Source organism: Tachysurus vachellii, chromosome 25, assembly GCF_030014155.1.
Source record: "Tachysurus vachellii isolate PV-2020 chromosome 25, HZAU_Pvac_v1, whole genome shotgun sequence".
Taxonomy (NCBI): Eukaryota; Metazoa; Chordata; class Actinopteri; order Siluriformes; family Bagridae; genus Tachysurus; species Tachysurus vachellii.
Genome location: NC_083484.1, coordinates 6430940 through 6452737, shown reverse-complemented (window position 1 = coordinate 6452737; position 21798 = coordinate 6430940). Strand labels below are relative to the sequence as shown.

The window sequence follows — 21798 nt, the reverse complement described above, 5'->3', positions numbered from 1 at the left end:
GTTCTGTCACCAGCTTCTGAGCATGCAAATAATCTCCCATTTCTCATCATCACTGCAGGATGAAAATATTTCATACCAGCCTGGTGATGCGTTTGACCTCCTCTGTCCAAACAGAGACAAGGAAGTGGAACAGTTGCTTCACAGACTGGGGCTACATGACAAAAGGAATCATTCTGTTCAACTGCAGCTGCTCAAAAACACCAAAAAGAAGGGTATTGAAACTTAAAATGAGTAACTAGAAACATTTTGATAGCATGTAGAAATACAGTGCCAGGAGCTACCATTTTATGGAAAAGGCTAATTTTATCCACAGGAGCACGAGTACCTGCCTACATCCCAGAAAAGTGTACGCTACAGTATCTTCTAACCTGGTGCTTGGAGTTAAGAAGTATACCCAAAAAGGTAATATGAAGAAATTCTATATTATATAGAGCACTTTACTGACATTTTGATCCCTAATTGCGGGGTGCGACATACGCTGTACGTTGTGACAGTGAGTCAGGAAATAAAAATGATGCCTAATGATTCAGTAATACAGAGTCACTTTGACGTGATACACTATGATTTACTATAGTTCAGTAATAGCATTAGGTTGAGTTTAATAAAAATAGCTACAATTTGGACTTAAGGAGTTGGCTGGGACTGACAGACACAGTGGCCTTGCCTCCTTCACTTAAGTGTATTGAGTAAAATTTAAAACATTAAATTATTTAAAAAGGATGATTCATGAAATGATTCAGCGCCATTTCAGTGCAACATAATATGATTCAATATTGTGCACTTTTGATATTAATTCTAAAATAATTAGCATTCAGGAGTTGACAGGGACTGACAAACATCGTTGCCGCACCTCCTTCACTGGGATAAAGAATACAAAACTAATTTAAAACAGACGACACTAGAATAAAATCCAGATGATTCACAGCCATTTCCATATTATAAAATATGATTCAATATTGTTCAAATTGAATTTATTTATTTATTTATTTTTTACATTTGATAAAATGCGTGTTTGTGTCTGTTCCAGGGTTTTTTGCGGTCTCTGGTGGACTTCACACAGGAAAATCAGGAGAAAAGACGACTGCAGGAGTTGTGTAGCCGTGAGGGAGCGGCAGACTATGATAGATTTGTGAGGAACCCCAGCGTGTGTATACTGGACCTTCTGTGTGTTTTTCCATCCTGCATGCCTCCTCTCAGCCTCCTCATTGGTCAGTTAAAGCATCATCACTTTTTTTCCAGATGTTTCGAATATGTGTCTAAGGGCTGTCTGTCCTGAGATCTTATAGGTTGTACTGCTGCGGCTTATAAGTACTGGAGAGTGCACCAATATATCTGTGTAGTTATGAACTTAAAACGATCTTAAAAAGAAATCTTATTCTTAGTGCATCTTCATTCATTCATTCATTCATCTTCTACCGCTTATCCGAACTACCTCGGGTCACGGGGAGCCTGTTCCTATCTCAGGCGTCATCGGGCATCAAGGCAGGATACACCCTGGATGGAGTGCCAACCCATCGCAGGACAAACACACACACACTCTCATTCACTCACGCACTCACACACTACGGACAATTTTCCAGAGATCTTAATTAAGTAAAAAAACAACTAAAGCAGCATTTCAGTGTGTGATGAACATGTGCCATATTGTGTATAGACTATTCAGATCTGTGCAATATGTCCTTAGAAGGTAAAACCACCTCAAAGTGACGCTTCAGTGAGTAAGGATGCCTCATTTAGCAAATACATTTGTCCTCAATTCCTCCTGCCCTTATTTCCTTTCCTTGCGTTTTTTTCTCTTGTCCTCAGAGGGAGAGACTACACAGCGTAAGGGACAAGGAAACGAGGGGCATAAATTAGAGTATCAGGATGCACCCTGAAGCAATAATGTCCCTATTGTTCCAAGTTTAACTTATTTAACAATTTGAGAAATGGTACCAGAAATGGAAATATGGTGAAAGAGTTCCCACTAAAAGTACTGGAACAGCAAGGGCTATTCTTTTGTTTTTGATATCCAGTAAAGACACTTGGGTTTGAGATCAAACCAAGATGATGGATCATAAAATATTGTTTTTGTTTCTGGATTTAATTTAGAACATGACACAGTTTGTTTGAACTCGCATTGAAAATATTGATGCATGGGGAAGTGGTGGCTCAGTGGTTAAGATGTTTGTATTACCGATCAGAAGGTTGTGAGGTTGAATCCCATAACCACCGAGCTGCCACTGCTGGGCCCCTTGAGCAAGGCCCTTAACCATCAGTTACTAAGTTGTACAAATGATATAAATATAAGTCTGGATAAGACCATCTGCCAAATTCCCTGAATGTAAATGTCTTACTTCGGGGTGCCGTGTTGGATTGGTTGATAAAACAGATAATAGCTCTGGATGTCTACTCTTGGTTTGAGCCCTGGGTTTTCGCTGTGAAGGTGACAGCAGATAAACCAACACCAAGACCAGGGAGGCAAGCCACTATGGAGTTCAGAAAAGAGCGTCAGCGATTAGCAACAACTGAAGTATTGGCCTCGCTGTTCCAATATTTTTGCAGAGGATTGTATATTTATTTGCCAGTATAGATATCTGGCAGACAAATGCATGCCCAGGTCAAAGTAACAACAAAAAAGCATGTAAAGTTTCTTTTGCAAGAAACCTAAAACTTTCATGTTTTTTTTTGGAAATGGCTTTGATGACTCACTAGGTGGCAGTAAAATCACATGCAATCCAACTAGTTCCCTTGCTGTAGTTAAATCCATGTCTCCAGAGTGCACAAATGATAGATAGATAGATAGATAGATAGATAGATAGATAATTTTTGCTATACAATATCATCCATTCACACACTCATTGACCCCTACTAACAAATTACCAGTAACCCTGTTAAAATGCTCAGTATGGAAGCTCATACCCTGAAGCTGTGAGGCAGCGTTGCTAATCGCTGTATCACCGAGGCACTCTGTACAAACACAGTACAGTGAAATTCATTTCTTCACATTCCCTACCTTGTTAGGAGGCTGGCGTCAGAGTGCACAGTCAGTCATGATCTAGCATCCCTACAGCAGAGAAAGTTAAGGGCTTCAATGGTACAGTAGCAGCTTGGCAGCACAGGGAATTGAACCAATGACCTTCTGATCAAAAGCCCAGAGCCTTAATGCAGACAGTTGGATGATGTGTCTGTGAAGAACTTGCTGCCATGAAGACTAACCATGTTATTTTTATTAGCCTCAATTCACAGTCTAAAACATAGTAGACCAGATATGTAACAGCTGCATGAAAGGTTTAAATCCAAAAAATTTTCTTCCTTTTTTTTTTTTCAAATGTCTGAAATCGTACTGGAGCTACAACTTTTACAGCGACTTACATCTTATCTCATGTTTTAAACACTTGAGTAATTGAGGGTTAAGGGCCTTGCTCAGGGGCCCAACAATGTCAGCTTTGTGGACCTGGGATTCAAACTCACAACCTTCCAAATGGTAGTCCAGCACCTTAATCACTACCTACCACGTCCCCTACAAGGTTGGTGTATTTAACAAGTATAAGAAGCAAACAGCCATCACGTTAACACTGTCCAAAATTGCACATCTAAATCAATTTTAGTATTTAACATAAATTGCTTTCTGACACTTCAATTTCATTTGTATGCCAATTTTAACAACAGATATGCAGAACTGTATTAAAATACAGAAATCAGGATGTAGATCCACTTCCCTAATGAACAAACAAGAGACCTGCGCTAACTTAAGAAAAAAAAAAAAACCTGAGAAGAACCAGACTGGAAACCATCATCTTCTGGTCGACTTCAGATAGAAGGATTAGACATCATTTTCTACCAGTGTTTCTTATAAAGTCAAACAGTACCGAGTGTGTAGAATGGATGCGTGCGTGCATACACAAACCAAAGTAACAACAAACAGCATCTATAGTGGATCAGCAGTTTTTAGCTTGTCTACAGTATCATGCGAATGATCTACTGAACAAGAGTGAGACTCAGCCATATATCTGTTTTGTTTTTTTTGGCGCAAAACCTTTGTTTGGGAGACCATGCAGAATATGAGTCAAAAGCTCCAAGAGGAAACACTTTAGATCTCTTTTATAGTCAGCAGTGTGGTTTCACTACAAGGCCCAAGGCTTGGCTCTGAGCTTGAAAGCAGAATTTTGTGTTTGAAGTGATTTTAAAAGCACTATCCTGAATATGATGCCTAAAATAATGCGAAATGCCCTTAATGCCATCTTTATATGTCAGTATATGTAACCTCGTGTCCTCTGCTTTATTACAGAGCATTTACCGAAGCTGCAGGCTCGGGCGTACTCAGCCGCGAGGTAAGAAACCCCTGTTTTTACACACGCAAGTGACCACAATTAACTATACTATTTACTGCTGTATTCACAGCCTTGTGTACCAATATATTCTGCCGAGGTATATCTAAGATGTCGTCTGTCCTTTTTAAAGGGTGGCATATTAAAGGTTTTTTTTTTTATTTGGGACACGTCTAAAAGATCATGTGGACTTCTCAGAAAAGACATGTCCTTGTTCCTGTGTTCGAACTGCCTGCTTTTGCTTGCAAGTTACCTAGATGTTATTTTGAACAAGAAAATCCTCTATCAATAGACACATTTTTTAGAGAAATACATTATGCATGTTCTTTATTTTGAATTTCAAACATTGTCACATGTCATGTATTGTGAAGTTTAGTTAAAACGAGTTTAAATGAGATGTAATTTAGATTTTTAAATACTAACTTTTGTAATAAATAAATCAAAATTATTCGGATAAGCGGTAGAAAATGAGTGAGAATGAGAAATCTAAATTATAACATTTAAATTCAGAAACTTTGTTTATTCACCTGCAATAAAAGTTGGATACATATCAAAATGTGTAAATTTAAAGGATCAGTTTGGCCAAATTTTGAACGTACACAGAATTTTACAACCACTTCCTTTAATTATATTTAGTTATTCATGATGTTTGACATTTTCTTATATAGTTCCTGAGTTTCCTGAAATACGTTCCTCTCTTTCATGTATCTCAACCAAATGTAAAGTTGAAGCTGAAGCTGATCATATACTGAACTGTGTGTGACGAGATTTCGGATATCTAACAAGGTTTTAGACTCCAACAAGGTTTCAAGGCCTTTCTTACCCAACATGATTATGCTGAAACATAGAAAAAGTAAATGAAAATATTTCTGCCTAAACTACTTCTAACCTTAAAATTACCTTCAGGCCACATCTCACACCTAAGTCTTGCATGGAACAACGCCAGACTACGGACTGAGAAAGTTTAAGACAGCCGACGCACATCTGTTATGTGTGTGTGTTTTTTATAGAACACAATGGCATCATATAATCTCAGAAATAACCTAAGCAAACTCCACAAAGCAGTTTAAGGAATGTTAGGTTAAAATTAGGCCCCTAGTTTGCCCAATGATAAACTGGCAGGTATAGACTTATCTTACTTGGTAGCTACATGTGCCTCCAAACATGTCTTGGCTGATTGACCACATCTGGAGGAAGAAGAATGTTGTATGCACTGTTTTATTTATGTCCAAAATGTTCTTTTAATATTGGCCCATATTATGTTTGACATTCTTATTTAAGACTATGTGAATCATTCTTAAAGGTATAATATTCTTTGGGTTGCAATCCGACGCTGAACTCATTTATTCCTATCAACGGTGGGTGAGGACGCTGCATTCCGAAGTGCCTGATGTGCTCATTTGTTTTCCGAGAGGAACCACGTCTCCACTAATGCTTATGATGGAGTGTAATGATGCTGCTATGAGCTTTTTTTTTCTGTCCACACCAACATTAGGCCACTGAAATATTAATGTCTGGTCAGCAGGGTTCCACATAAGTAGACCGAAAGATAATGATGTACAATGTACAAGAGGTCTAATGGTTCTGTCCTTATAACCTTGTGTGTTATTGTGCAGCTCCAGTCTGTGCCACCCTGGAAAGGTCCATATTGTATTCAGCGTTGTGGGGTTTCCAGCATGTGCTGAGCATCCGGAGAGGACGGGATTGTGTACAGGATGGCTAGTGGATCGTGTGTCCGCCATCATTGAGACCAACGGGACCAAACAGGCTTCACAAAAGAATGGAGATTTTGCAGAATTTCCCAAGGTTAGTGCACTAGTACAGAAAACCTCCATAGTGCATCAGACTATGACAGATACTTGAATTAAGAGAGCAAAAGTCCAGTGAAACGATTTGCTAAATTCAGAGTAGGATAATTCTGCTGTCCGATTGCATGGATATTAGGACATCACAGTATCTACATAACACTGTGCATGTACTGAATTTAATGAGCGACCGTAATCCCTGGGTTTTATCCCTGGGTCTTAAACCTGATCATCTCACTCGGGTACCTAAGCTTGCTAACTTAACACTTTTTAGTTACCTAATAAAACTAGATTAATATATCACATTTGCCTTATATCTCCGTGGATGGAGCTTCAATTCCCGCCTCCATTCAGTGTCTGTTTTTGATGCATCTGGGGTTTCCTCCCCCAGTCGAAAGACACACTATAGGCTCCAGGTTCCCAACCCTGACCCTGTGTATCATAAACCGTACAGAAAATGGATGGATGGATGTTAATGCACATGTTAAACTTCTGTATTGTTTCTATTGTAAGAAATAATTCACAGGGACATTCGAAATCATTCATTCATTCATTCATCTTCTACCGCTTATCCGAACTATTCTCGGGTCACGGGGAGCCTGTGACTATCTCAGGCGTCATTGGGCATCAAGGCAGGATACACCCTGGATGGAGTGCCAACCCATCGCAGGGCACACACACACACACACACACACACACACTCTCATTCACTCACGCAATCACACACTCACACACTGCGGACAATTTTTCAGAGATGCCAATCAACCTACCATGCATGTCTTTGGACCGGGGGAGGAAACATTTATTTCTAAAATAAATAAATAAAAAAACTTTGTGTTGACAAAGTCCAATAGAGTAAGTGGAATAAAATATATGCATGTATGTATGCAGGCTGCATCATTTCACCCTGTATTTATTTCTTCCTTGATGTTTTTATAATTCTTCGTCACAGTGTACCATTGGGACCTTAGGAATAAAGAAATATCAAAGTTCAAAATCTCTCATGTTAATAGGTTGTGTGTTACCATGTGCAGACTTCTGAAATAAAGCAAAACTCAGTCATTGCTATATTTACTTCTCTCAGGTCCACATTCGTCCTCGTCTCAACAACACCTTCCACTTACCTTCTGACCCTACTGTTCCCATGGTGATGGTAGGACCAGGGTCTGGTGTTGCACCTTTCATAGGCTTCCTTCAGCAAAGGTACAGCGTTCTCAAGTCTCCACTCCTGTACATAAAGTTGCACACACATGCATATATACAGTGTGACCTGAAAGTTTGTGAACCCAAAACATCATCAGATTTTCACACAAGTCCCAAAAGCAGACAAAGTGAACTCAATCAAACAAACCAGACAAATCTTATTTATAAGGTAATTTTTTTATTCAAAAATGTTCCAGTAGTATATATCTGTGAGAGGCAAAAGTATGTGAACCTCTAGGATTTGTATTTAATTTCAAGGTCAAATTAGAGTCCATCTGATTTCCGTCAATGAGATGACAATCAGGTCTCTGTGAGTGCCCTATTTTACTTAAAGAAGAGAGATACAACCTGAGATCACTGAGCAACCTTGGTGTGCAAGGCAGAGTTGCAAGGAGAAAGCCAATACTCTCTAAAAAGAACATTGCTGCCATGAAGTTTGCTAAAGATCATGTGGACAAACCAGAGGACTACTGGAAAAATTATTTGTGGAGGAATGAGACCAAAATAATACTTTTTATTTTAAAATGAAAAGCACTATTTTTGAAGAAAGGAAAATACTGAATTCCAGCATAAGAACCTTATACCATCTGTGAAACATGGTGGTGGTAGTATCATGCTTTTGGCCTGTATTTCTGCATCTGGGCCAGAACAGCATTGTTAGAACAGTGTAGAGATAAAAAGATAAAATGGGTCATACAACAAGACAGCAATCACAAGCACCCAAGTTTATTTACCAAAGAATGATTAAAGAGGAGCAAAGATAATGTTTTGGAACGACCAAGTCAAAGTCCTGACCTTAATCTAAAAGAGAAATTGTGGAAAGACCTGAATCAAGCAGTTCATGTGAGAACACCCACTAAAATCCCAGTGTTGAAGCCGTTTTGTTCTAAGGACCGGAATATAATTCTTTCAAGCTGTTGTGCAGGACTGATCAAAAGTCACCGGAAAATTTACAGATACTGAAATCAATGCTTCACATACTTTTGCAAGTCTGTAATGCTGGATCATTTTTCTTAATAAACGAAGAAGTATATTTCTGGCTCGTTTGTTTGATTGCATTCACTTTTAGGTCTTGTGTGAAAATCTGATGATGTTTTGAATCATATTTATGCAGAAATATAGGGATTTCTAAAGGGTTCACAAACTTCCAAGTGACATATAGCATATATGTGGGGTGGGGTATATAGAGAGAGTTCTAACAAACCTTTACAAATGAGCTTGCTACTATGAAATCCTAACCAATGAGCAAATTACAGATAATCCAGCAGATAAAACACCCGACACATTAATCTGGAATAACTGGAGGTTTTTTAATTCTTTGAATATTACTGACTTCTCAGAAGCAGTATCATTTCAACATCCATCATTAATAGTCGTTCGGCCAATATTATTAAATAATATTTCCTGCTTACGAGATACTGATAAAATGGTGTGTGTGTGTATGTGTGTGTGTGTTTGTGGTGTAATGAAGTAATTAATATTCATGAGCGTCCGTGACAGCACGAGGGAAATGATCATTTCTGAATGTTCACTAGTGGAAGTGGACAGAGCCAAATATTAATCTGAGCATCAGCAGAGCGAGTTTGGAACATTTCAACATGTTAGTCAGATGTGTAGCAATGACAGAAAGAAAAGAGTACACTGGGAGAAACGAGGGATTCGGTAGATGTGTGATGGTATGAAATATTAAAAATTTTCGTCTAAATAATTGTGCCTTCTAACAATTTATGAGATTATGCCAACACATCGTTATTCAGTTGGAGCGACAGTCTGCCATGATTTGCAATGTTTTTTGGAACATTTACCCGGTGAACAGAAAAATAAAATGGAACGTCTTCATTTAGAAATACATCAAAACTGAAACTTTAGTGGATGGATAAGACATTTTTGAAGGTGTCTTTTCAAATAGGACTAAACTAGACATAACAGTGGTGACAAAATTCAATCTTGTTATAAAACGTATTTCTGAAGATCCAAAAAAAAACAACCCCAGCTATTTATTAGCCATGGCAAAGCCCTGAGAGTAGATCTTTTTAAATGACCTAATAGAAAATATTAGACTAACATTGGCTTGCTATCTAACTAACAATTAGCTATGATTGGTTATTGTTTTTAATTACACAATAAAGCTAGGATTAAACCATCTGTCAGACTGCTAATGAATTGTTTGTCTTCCTTAATCAGAGCTAATTTTAAAAACACAAACGTCTGGTGCTAGGTAAAAGCAACCTTAGAGACTGATGAAAAAGGAAAAAGTGCTCATGACAGCTGCACATTCTCTGCAAGGACGATTTATGTCATGCTTCAGAAGTGACTCTATGATTTTCTATAAACTGAGCTGCCCATGTCATCTGGATAAAACAAATGTAATGTACTGCTGATCAACAGAGCAAATCTCTAACCACACACACTGTGCTACCTGTCAGACACCTGTCACTGTGTTTGTGGGTTAAAAATAAGCTCTCTGTTTGTCGGGGTGTGTGTGCGTGCGTGTGTGTGTGTGCGCGCGTGTGCGCGCGTGTGCGCGCGTGTGCGTGCGTGTGTGTGTGAGTGAGAGAGATAATGTGAGCTATGTGTGATTGACTGTTGATATCACCTCTGTGGAAAACAGCATAAAAGCTGAAGAATGGGGAATGGTGATGTATCTGGAACACATGACATAAAGCATCAAGACTGCTGATATATCGATTTTATCTATAAATACACTGGAAACAGAAAACGCCGCAAACCATCCACCTTAAAATTTCAGTTCAGGAAGCTGTACAAACACTTAATTACATAATTTACATCAATTTTTATTTAATATTTAAATTATAAATATTATTTTTATCTAGCTCCTACCTCCAAACTTAACTCTCTCTCTCTCTCTCTCTCTCTCTCTCTCTCTCTCTCTCTCTCTCTCTCTATATAAATATATATATATATATATATATATATATATATCAGTATATATATATATATAATATTTTTTTTTTGATTTTCAGTATAATGTTGGCTTAGTGTTTGTATCATACCTCCTGAGTCGGAGGCTTGATTTCCACCTCCACACTGTGTGCATGAAGTGTTCATGTTCTCACTGTGCTTTAGGGGTTTCTACTGGAATTCTGGTTTCCTCTCACACTTTAAAGACCTGCGTCGTAGGCTGATTGGCATCTCTGAATTGCCTGTAGTGAAGTCAGTAATGGATGTCTGTGAGCGTGTGTCAGATTCTGCCCTGCTAAGAGTTTGTACCATGTCCAGAGTGTCCCCTGCCTTGTGCCCCGTGTCCCCTGATATGGACTCTAGGTTCCCTGTGATCCTGTGTATGAATGGATAGATACTGTAGCACAAAAAATAAGCTACTAGAGGTTATGTTGACTTGTATTAATCGACTCAACTAGTCGACATGTTGAGACAGACGATAAGGAAAGCAAATGTATGCTTTTATTCCGAAAATATGTCCATCACTGTGAAAATGCTGGACATCACTCTGAACTGTAAATAAGTGTGAAAGATATTTTTTTAAATCCCTCTCATACCTGCTGCTATTATTTATTTGTTATTTAAAGTGTTTGCTTTTTTTCCCCGTTATTTCTGTCATTCAAAGCTAAATACACTTAACTGAACTGAGACATGGTGAATTTTGTCATAACCAGTTCTGTATGAAAGTTCTGTATGTGCTTTCTGTGCCTCTGGACTCCACCATTTTCGATTGAGATCAGCAGCGTGTACCAGCTCATCAAGTCCTTTTAACCAGAATCATTTCTGATTGCTTCTGAAGCTGGATTTGGACAGGGCAGTTTAACTTACTATGTTATTAAACCTCTTTTGCTGCTGTAAATACAGCATGTCATTCTCAATTCAAGGAACGTTGGTCATTAAGCTGTAAGGAGGACTTTGTTGATGGATATGAGCTTCCGTGCAACATGCTCTCAATCTTAGGGCTTAAGTGCTGTGATGATGAATAGTGTAACGTGATGTACAGATACATTATTTTTGAATATTTACTATATGACACCGTAACAAAAATTGTGCCTGTGTGTAACTATTAATTGATGTTCTGTTAATTCATTCAATATGTAAATTAATGTTAGTTATTTAATGTGAAAACTGTTCATTTTATTTTAGTTTAGTCCTAATCAGGAAAAGTCTAATCATTATTACTCTATGTAATGCATTCAGCACACACTATCTTTTTTTTTACAGTTAATACTACCACAGTGTTAAAAATCACTTATCTGTAGGATTAATGGCTTTATTCTCAAAGTGCACCTGCTTTTAATAAGGCATTCGTAGTGTCCCATATGAGAGCAATGAGTTCCACAAAGATTTAGCTTTTCTTTAATTAATTGCTATTCTGTATTATTTTGTTAGCTTTAAGGTAATAATAGAGATTAGATTTTAATGAGATATAAAGCCCAAGTACTTAAAAACTGACACACTATACACAGTTGTGCAGAATACATTTTCTAATGTAATGATGCCTTGATGAAAAAAATCTATAGTATAGTAATAACAAAATGTTTCACAGTATCTATGACAGTAATTGCTATATTACTTTTTTCACACTGTGGAACATTAAAAAAAAAAATTAATCAAGCCAAAAGTCTTTGTTTTTTTATATGTTCTTTTTCTAATAATTGGGGCAGCAGTAACTACTAGATTGGAAGATTAGGGTTTAAGCCCCGGCACTGCAAAGCTGCTACTGCTGGACCCTTGAGCAAGGCCCTTAACCCTGTCTGCTCTATGGGTTCTGAATGATGGCTGACCCTGTGCTCTGGCCCCAAACTCCGAAGTCTGGATATGTAGAAAGAATTTCACTGTGCTGTTATGTATATATGTCAATAATAAAGGTGGCTTCTTCTAATAAATTTAGGTAACTGGGGTGCAGCTTTCTAAAGAAACAGGCTATGTTGTTCCTACCTTCATAGAGAGCTTGCAATAGTACTTCTGTGTCTGGGAATTTGACATAGTTTTTTATCAGAAACGTAGCATAGTCGATTACTTAACAAACTACAAACATTTCTTGAAATTCTTTTTTTCTCCTGACCCTAAAGAAGTAAGAACAAATGCAAGACAAACTTTATTTTAAAATGTGGGTTGTGTAAGACTTAATTACACTATGTTCCTAAGATGGAACAGTCACAAATCAGTTCTGATTAATCACCTTCAATGACCCTATGATGTTATCTTGATGGGTGTGGTTTTTCCCATGATAGCTATCCACAAGTCCACAAGTCCACAAGTCAAGACAGCTCAGTGAATGATCTTAGTTCTCAGACCTCAAACAAATTGAACATCTATGGAAGATTATAGAGAACCTCTATCATCAAAACACCAACCGAGCCGGTATCTTTTGGACAGTTTTCATCTCTCCAGATCTGTTCATCTCTACATAGCTGAGCTGTGTAGAGTCTATATACAATTATTCAAATTGCTTTCACAGTTATGAAAACGCAATACAAAGCTGAGCGTCGCAGTTGTAGCCGACAGAGCGCCATTTTATGTTCCAACTCACTGTGCTAGAGCTTTCATTTATAAACATGCTCGGTGAACAGGAACCAGGAACGACTATTTAGCCAGGCACCTGCTGTCCATCCATCCTCATGCACCACTCAATTGTCTCGCCAAACTGTGAATTCTGCCTTGTTTAAAGGATATTAGCTCCAGGTTTGTTCCGAACACAGACACCTTTGATGCTTGTTGTCTATAAAAGATACCATTCAGTCAGCAGGGCAAAAGGAAGCCCGGAGCTCCCTCTTTCACAGTAAAACAGCATGGGAGACTTCGATCATCCTCGGCATGAATCGATGGCTGGTAGCATGAAATTGGAGACACATTGTGCAGCTCAGGACGAAAGAGAGCGAAGAAAGAAAGAAACCGAAAAGGTCAACACACACCAAAATCTATGTAGTGCATCAGCGAGGAGCCGTGTTAGACGTGTCATGATTCCGAGCTAAAACAGAGAAACAAAAGCAAAGAGCTGAACTAAATATCCAATTACTCCTGAAACCCCATAATGCAAAGCAGCATGTAATGTCCCCTCTATCTACTTGGGCAGGCACAAAATACCCATAATTCACTGTACAGCTGTGACATTTGAAGACATTGCATTGCCTAAACAGTTAATGTGTCTGGATTGGGATGCTCCTGCTGTGGAGTGATGAAGAGATAAAAGTTTGAGTTGTTTGGGACACCAACACAATTGTTAGATTGTTAGAAGATGATTGTGGTGGTGTTAATGTGAGCTGTATATTAAATAGAATGTGTAGTTTAGGTTGCAGCCACACTGGACTGATGATGGGAAGACACCTGCAGAAGTGCTTTAGTGACTTTATAGTACCGTTTCCGGACTATTGAGCGCACCTGAATATAAGCCGCACCCACTGAATTTAAAAAAAATATATTATTTTGAGCATAAATAAGACGCACATGTCTATAAGCCGCAGGTGCCTACAGGTACATTGAAACAAATTAACTTTACACAGGCTTTAACTAAACATGGCTTGTAGCAAAAATAAATAGGCTTTAACTAAACATGGCTTGTAGCAAAAATAAATAGGCTTTAACGAAACATGGCTTGTAGCAAAAATAAATAGGCTTTAACGAAACATGGCTTGTAACAAAAAATAAAAAATTAGTAAACAGTAGCCTACCAAGAAAGTCATTGGTCACTATCTTCCTCCTCCTGTGCACTGAAACCACTGAAGTCATCTCCTTCGGTGTCAGAGTTAAAGGTAGGGTCTCCGATGTTTAAAAAATGCTTCAGAAAACTGAGTAGGACCCGTGTTAATATAGGATCAGCTTTCCAGCGCTGGAGAGAACTGAAGAAGCGGGAAGTTGGCCACATATTCACAGATTGGAGTTTCCCGAGTCGTCAACTCCTGAACTAAATGCTGTTACTACACAAATAACACTTCTTTTCTATCGTAGTAATGTAGAGAGGCAGCTACAATTGCGTTTTGCTAGTAACAGCATTTACCTCAGGAGTTATTGACTCTGGAAACACAAATCTGTGAATATGTGGCCAACTTCCCGCTCCTTCAGTTCTCTTCAGCGCTGGAAAGCTGATCCTATATTAACACGGGTCCTACTTCTTGCCTTATTCTAAGCCTTTCTTCACTTTCTTTCTTTGTTTTTATCCTCCATGTCAATGTTAAAACCGCTTTCTGCTAATGTCACACATACGCACTGAACACTCTCTGCCGCATATTGACAAGACCCGCCCCTTTCTGCTCATTGGGTACACGTTTGTTTTCATTTTTGTTTTGATTTTTAGTTTGTGGTCCCGACTCAGTTTTCTGAAAGCATCTCTCAAACATCGGAGAATCTACCTTTAACCCGTTCGGCAATTTTATTGGTTTAATGAAAGCTTCATGCTGCCAAAAAACTGAGCACGTCAAAGAATGTGTTTTTTTTTAAAAAAAAAAAAATTGAAAGCTCGAAAAATCCATATATTAGCCGCGTCATTGTTTAAGCATGGGAAAAAAGTTGCGGCTTATAGTCCGGAAAATACGGTAATAGGTTTGTGATTTAGGAAGCTGCTTGTGGTGGTGTGTATGTGACTATATGAGAAAATAGTCACAATTTGTGACATGACCATAATGTACTAATGATGGGAAAACACTTGCAATGTTCTGTATTTTTCCTACATAGCAAACAGGGTGTGTAGTTTGGGAAAGGTCCACAGTGCGCTGATGATGGAACACACTTGAAATGGTGCTTTTGTGACCTACAAAATAAGTAGGGTGTGTATATTGGGACACATCCGCAGTGCACTGATGATAGGAAAACACTTGAAATAGTTTGTATGGGTTTTACGTAGTAAATAGTGTGTGTAGTTTGTGACACATCCACAGAATATTGATGAGGGGAAAACAATTGCAATGGGCTAGATGAGTCCTACATAATAAATTGTGCAGTTTGCGATGCATCCACAAGACACTTGTAATAGTGCATTTGTGATCTATTCAATTAAATTAAATAGGATTAGAAAAGTTAATGTGTCTGGATTGGTGTGTAGTTTGGTACGCATCCATAGTGCACTGTTGAGGTTAAAACACTTGCAATGATCTTTATTCGGCCTTCATATTAAATAGGGTGTTTAGTTTGGAGAGACCTTTGCCGAATTGTTTATGTGACTGTTACACTAAATAGGGTATTTGATTTAGGACACACTCACAGTGAAACATTAGCGATGGGGCTTCTATGACCTACACAGTTAGAGGTGACCAAATCGCTAGTCTGGGTGAAGCAGAACTCATGTCCATGTTAGTTTATTCATTTTATCTTGTTACATGGGGGGCAAACATCATATCTGAGATGTTTGCCAACAATTTGGTGATATTTGTTAAGTTCACAAACACGGTATGCTAATCAAATATTTTATCAGGGGAAGATAAGGACTATGATTACACAGTTGTTCTCTCACCATGAATTTATATACAGTACTACTGCTTTTTAGTCTTCTTAATTAGATTTCTGGGCAACAAAAATGGGGACTGGGCAGGATGCTAGAGCTCTTACTTGCCTGGTTGGCTAGATCTTGAATTCGCCCACCCCTGAGAGTAAAAGAGGGAGTGATGTGGAATATGACCATAGTGTTAATGTGGATAAATCATAGTGGGAGCCAAATTCATTTGTGAAATGACCATTCTGTTCTTCGACTCTGGATGATGGTCAGTCTCTTGTGATGGTGTTTATTTGGCATTTATCAGAAATATGGTGTGTAGTTTGGGACATAGCTGTCACGGTGTTTCCATGCTCTATATAGTGAATCAGGTTTGATTTAGGGCACATGCATAGCGCACGTGACAGAATAATGAATCAAGCATGCATTAAATAAAATAGGAAAAGGAGCCATTCTGTGATACATAATGCTGATGTTTCAGTGTAGGAAACAACATGAAGTGATTAGGGTTAGCTTGCATTTTGCTTTCAAGCCAGGCGTGTCACATGACCAGCCGTTATAGCTATGCTCATCAGCCAATACCTGTAAAAATAAGGTTGGAATATCAAATTGCACAAGTGCTCCCATCTTCTAGGCACTAGAGGAGTGTTAGCATGCAGGACACATAACCCCTCTACAGAGGTAAAGAGGGAGGATGATAACATATGATGCTCAGGAAAAGGTAATGCGTGGGTTTGATGGCTCTCATCCCAGTCGTGACCTCCAGTGGTGTCGTTTGTCTGATTTTCTTTCTAAGAGGTGCTCGGTATCCATCTCCTGTGTTGCAGAACACCTGATTTGTATTCCAGATAAGGTGGGTCCAGTCTGTTGTTAAAACAGTATTCAGATTTTTCCATATTGGTATGGATCCTAGCGGGCAGTGTAAATCCACATTAAAGGTGGGTTATTGAAGGCTGTGTTTTGATCAGATGCTAATATCACTTCTCCAGCAAGAAATCTTATGTCATGCCCAGTTTTGGTGTCTGATTGGTTTAGGTGGATGTCACCATTAGCAAACCTGCACCGGTTTTTGCTGAGAATCTTGATGAATCAGAAGCCCCTGATTAGTGATGGCTTGTTAAGGACATTACATATGTCCTTCACAGAGAAGACAAGATGGATGATGTCAGTATTTCTTTTGCGTTTTCAACAAATTTTGTCAATCAGACAACAAAAAAAAATATTCTGTCAATTTGGAGTTTCAGATGTTCTCTGCTTGTCCATCTAGGTTTTCCTCTAGGTTGTCTGGTTTCTCCCTAATATTCCAGTAGGTTGAATGACTCTGCAGTTGGCCAGTTTGCCTTTCTGTACGTGTTCAGTGGTCTAATTTCAACTGTATTCATTCCTCGACCCAGTGTTCCCAGAGGAGAGTCCGGATCCTTTAAGACCCTGACCAGCTAAAGCGATTATTAAAGATAAATGAATAAATCAGTACTCTCTTCTTTTTGTTATTCAATTTTTATCATCAACTAAGGGTTTTATCTTTATAATATTGAACAGTAAGAATATTTTAGGGATCATTGATGAAATATTAGTAATAGTGGGGTAAACCCTGACTTTTGTTTAGCCCAGCTCAGCAATCGTCTGGTACTTAGACCCGGATGTAATGGGTCAAGAAAAAAAGACTGCATATGAAATGAAGCAGCACAGATTGCTTTTTCTTGAGGAGCAATCCTCTTTTTCCCCCATCAGTCAGCCCTGTTCTGATTTGGTTCATTACTTTTCTAATTGTAATTAGACGAAGCCTTCTGTGCATGCAGCTGACGCTTGGATCATAACAATGTGTTTAATTTAACCTGCATTAGTATTGCCACGAGGCATGCAACAGACACTGACTGCTAATCAATTACACCATCTATTGGTAATTTCTTTATGGATACATTCATGTTTCTTCACTGTTTGGAAGCCAAATGGAGGTCATCGTTATTTTGGGTTAAATTTCAAGTCTCACAATTCTGTCCTGAAGACAAGAGTTTCATGAAAGACTGGAAAATATTGTGGACAGAAGCTTAATGTTATTAATGTGGTTTGCATAATATAATTGCATTATCCCTTTAATCTGTTCTAATCTTCGAAACATAGTTAAAATAAGAAATTTGCTAACCCTACAGGAAACTAGCGCATGCTTTCATATCTTCTAAAGCTTTCATGCTTTCATATCTACTTTCATATCTTCTATAGGATAAAAAGCATTGAGGAAGGATTGCTTGAGGAGATGCAGGTAGCAAGAATGGTGTGTTCTGCTAAGAGAACTGGAGTTATGGTGCAAAGAAACATCTGTCTGGGAATGATGTGCCAAATAATGTCTTACAAAATCAATATCATTGTTTCGGTTTTTTTCCCTCTAGTTTACACGCTCATTGGCTGTTACTTGTTGTCGTTCTTGCTGCTTGTCATACAGATCCTCACACTACTGCTAAGATTCATCACTATGAATTTCAAACATGCTTAGCAGAGCATTTACAACAGCTCTCAGACAGAAAATTGCATCGCTGAGCTGCTCAAACTACATGAGCGGTCACCACAGGGATGCGCAATGATTTGTTGCCGAGCTTTTTGCTGGGGTTAGAAGAAGAACAAGCCGTTATTTTACAGCACAGAAACACTTTTCTTTACATATCCCAGCTTGTTAGGAAGTTGGGGTCAGAGCAGGGTCTGCTATGATACAGTACCTTAGAGCACAATGGGTTAAGGGCCTTGCTCAATGGACCAACAGTGGCAAGGCTCGAACCAACAACCTTTTGGTCATTAACCAGGAGCGATAACTGTTGAGAAACTACTGACCCTGCCCCACCCTGGGGTGGTCTTAGTTCTCTAATATTTGTACTGTGACAGGGAATTCAAGCGACATTGTCTTGCACTGCTTTCTAATATTCATTCATTCATCTTCTACCGCTTATCCGAACTACCTCGGGTCACGGGGAGCCTGTGCCTATCTTAGGTGTCATCGGGCATCAAGGCAGGATACACCCTGGACGGAGTGCCAACCCATCGCAGGGCACACACACACTCTCATTCACTCACACACTCACACACTACGGACAATTTTCCAGAGATGCCAATCAACCAATCGAAGGGATGTGGTAGCTCATTGGTTAAGGTGTTGGGCTACTGATCGGAAGGTCATGGGTTCGAACCCCAGGTCCACCAAGCTTCCACTGCTGGGCCCCTGAGCAAGGCCCTTAACCCTCAGTTGCTCAGTTGTAAGTCACTCTGGATAAGGGTGTCTGCTAAATGCCGTAAATGTAAATGTCAACCTACCATGCATGTCTTTGGACCGGGGGAGGAAACCGGAGTACCCGGAGGAAACCCCTGAGGCACGGGGAGAACATGCAAACTCCACACACACAAGGCGGAGGCGGAAATCGAACCCCCAACCCTGGAGGTGTGAGGCGAACATGCTAACCACTAAGCCACCGTGCCCCCCACTTTCTAATATGACTAATATAAAGTTGCTTTATATTAATCTTGCTGACCTTTGGAAGCAGTATAGCTCATCTAAGGATAATTCCTCAGGTCCCAGGTCAGCTCAGGTCAGAATTTAAGCTACACCGTCTTCCACTGTTTTCTAAAACGACTAATATTGTCTTTTATCTGGCTCAGCTCATGAAGCATAACTAATCGAAGGAAAGATTCTCAGTTCTGCAGGGAAATAAAATGGTTTCTTGTATATGTCACCATAACTAAGAAATAGGAAAATGTTCCAGACAATATTAAGAACATAATAGAAGGTTGTGGGAAGTCTGTCTGTTATTACAGTCAAGAAATTAAGTGTGTTTTACCTTTTAAACTTTTATAATCCCATCTACTGCTGTGTAGGAGAATAAGGCTGGCACATTGAGTTAAACTGCGCTTATGTCACAGGCATGGTTTAATAACATGCTCTGCCACATACGGTGATCTATTATTTCTGTCTAGTACCTCGATTTCTGACACGGCTGCTACAAACCTCCTGGAACTCGACAGTCAAATACACATTATATTGTGCATAGTGCACACATTTACACACACATGAACATCAGTCTGTAGTATAAAAAAAAATCAATGCATGGCAATGGGCTGTGTGTTGTGTTTGGATGGCTTGACCCAACACCGGTACTCTTATCTCCTCAAAGCCATCAGGCACGAGCAGGTGTGTGAGCAGATAGTGCTTGCTGCTTTTGTGCCACCTCAGTCACAGGCCTTCTGGGAAGGGAGCCAGACCTTCTGGAGGAATCATTCTTAAAGATGCCTTCTGGTCTTACTTCATTCCCAGTTCTGTTCAGCGGTTAAATGCCCTTAAACTGTAGAGCGATAGGAGTGAAATGAAACACCGTATGCCAGGTGGAGCAGGTACAGAAGACATTAAGTGAAAGGCAGTACGGGACGCTTATTATATTCCAATTTAATTCGGTATCACTGTGTTTAACACGCTCAATAACACTTCAGAATGTTTCATAGGGGGAGGCTTGAGCAGGAATGTAATGTTTACGGACAGCTTTTTTTGTGCTCCTGAGTTGAAGACAGGCCAATCTCAAAGGCAGTACATTTTTTTCTAAGGGCTTTTGGAAAAACAGCTTAGGTCTTGGTCCAAGAAAACAGTCCTGTAGTTCAGTTCACCAGCTGAGACTTCCAAGAAGGTTTAAAATGATCTGCTATAAAAAATATATCTGCATACGCTATATAAAATTTACCATATTAATCTTACATTGTGCTTTAATTGCATTAACATAAGTTAATGACCATGTGCACTGCAGATGGTGGTATAAAACACCCCATAAGGTGTTTGCTTTTAAACCACAAAGTACAGAAATGAGTTCTGCTTACTCATGCATTTTTAAGCAAACATTATTATTAGTGCTGATGTGATGTTGCTTTAACAGGGAAAAGGAGCGAGAGAGAAACCAGGACATCGCTTTCGGTGAGACTTGGCTCTTCTTCGGCTGCAGACATAAAGACAGAGACTTCATCTTCAGGTGTGTGCTTTTTATACACGCTCACTCACACATACAAACACACCCACACGTACACAGACAGACACAATAAGGACAGAAAGGCAGAGACATTTTGTGCTCTATACACAACCACACATGCGCGCATACACACACACACACACACACACACAGAGTAGTTGTGTCAGAAGTCAGAAGTTTGCATCTCAAGATTTTTGATAGTGAATATGTAAATTTTAGAGTTTGTCTACAAAAAAAAACACACAGTGGGTGTATCCTTCAAAAGAACAACATAAAGCAAAGTAAGCAGTTTGAGACAGAATTTTGCCAGATTTGCTTTAAAGACGAAAACGTAACATCTTGCACGGAACAAACAGAGGTGTCAGGGACTATTTGTGACTTGCTGAAGTGTCTTGGTACTGGAACTAAGAAGCCATTCATTTTTAGAATATAAAGCTCGACAGCCTCAGCCAATCATCTCTTGTTTCTCGTATGTAGTGCTAATCGCATGCCTTTTTGTATAAGCAGTGATGGGGTCAAGCTCTGATCCTTTAAGGACCATTAAGCTTTTATTTATTAATTCAGCCACAATAATAGTGGCTCTGTTAGTAAATCTCTATGTAGCACGTGTTGATCAGCTACGATAATGTAGTTATTATCAGACAAATTGTCATTTCACTTCTCAAGCTTGTCTTTGATGCTTTTGTCTCGTCTGTTGAAGATTACTGGGAATATTTAAGGCCACGTTTACACTGCAAGTCTTAATGCTCAGTTTTGCTCAGATCTGATTTTTTTGTTTGGCTGTTCACATTACCTTTTAAAATGTGGCCTATATCATATACCAGTGTGAGGTTATGGAGGAAGTAAGCATTTTCGCTTTTCTTTCTAAATGTTTGTGTAATGGCAGCACAGAGACGCAGTGTTTTGAAAATTTTCGGATGTCGAGGGCAACTTTTGATTATTTGATCCATTTTGTAGGCGTAGTCACGTTTGTGTGCGTACTCGCCGGCGCATAATTGTGACGAATGTCGATGTAGATTGACGGAAAAGTCGCATCAAATCCGCCTTGGTTGTTCACACCGCGGCCACATTGGAAAAAATCAGATTTGGGTCTGATTCAG

At 39.1% G+C, this 21798-nt stretch overlaps 1 protein-coding gene across 1 annotated transcript in view; it reads left to right on the top strand.

Annotated features, from left to right (window-relative positions):
- The window catches only part of mtrr (5-methyltetrahydrofolate-homocysteine methyltransferase reductase), a 37154-nt gene that overhangs the window by 5797 nt on the left and 9559 nt on the right, over positions 1-21798 (top strand). The window contains exons 7-13 of the mRNA XM_060862121.1: positions 59-212; positions 314-402; positions 1028-1208; positions 4271-4313; positions 5927-6116; positions 7200-7318; positions 20609-20701. Of these exons, the coding sequence (XP_060718104.1) occupies positions 59-212; positions 314-402; positions 1028-1208; positions 4271-4313; positions 5927-6116; positions 7200-7318; positions 20609-20701 (869 nt within the window). The remainder of the gene's footprint in view (positions 1-58; positions 213-313; positions 403-1027; positions 1209-4270; positions 4314-5926; positions 6117-7199; positions 7319-20608; positions 20702-21798) is intronic.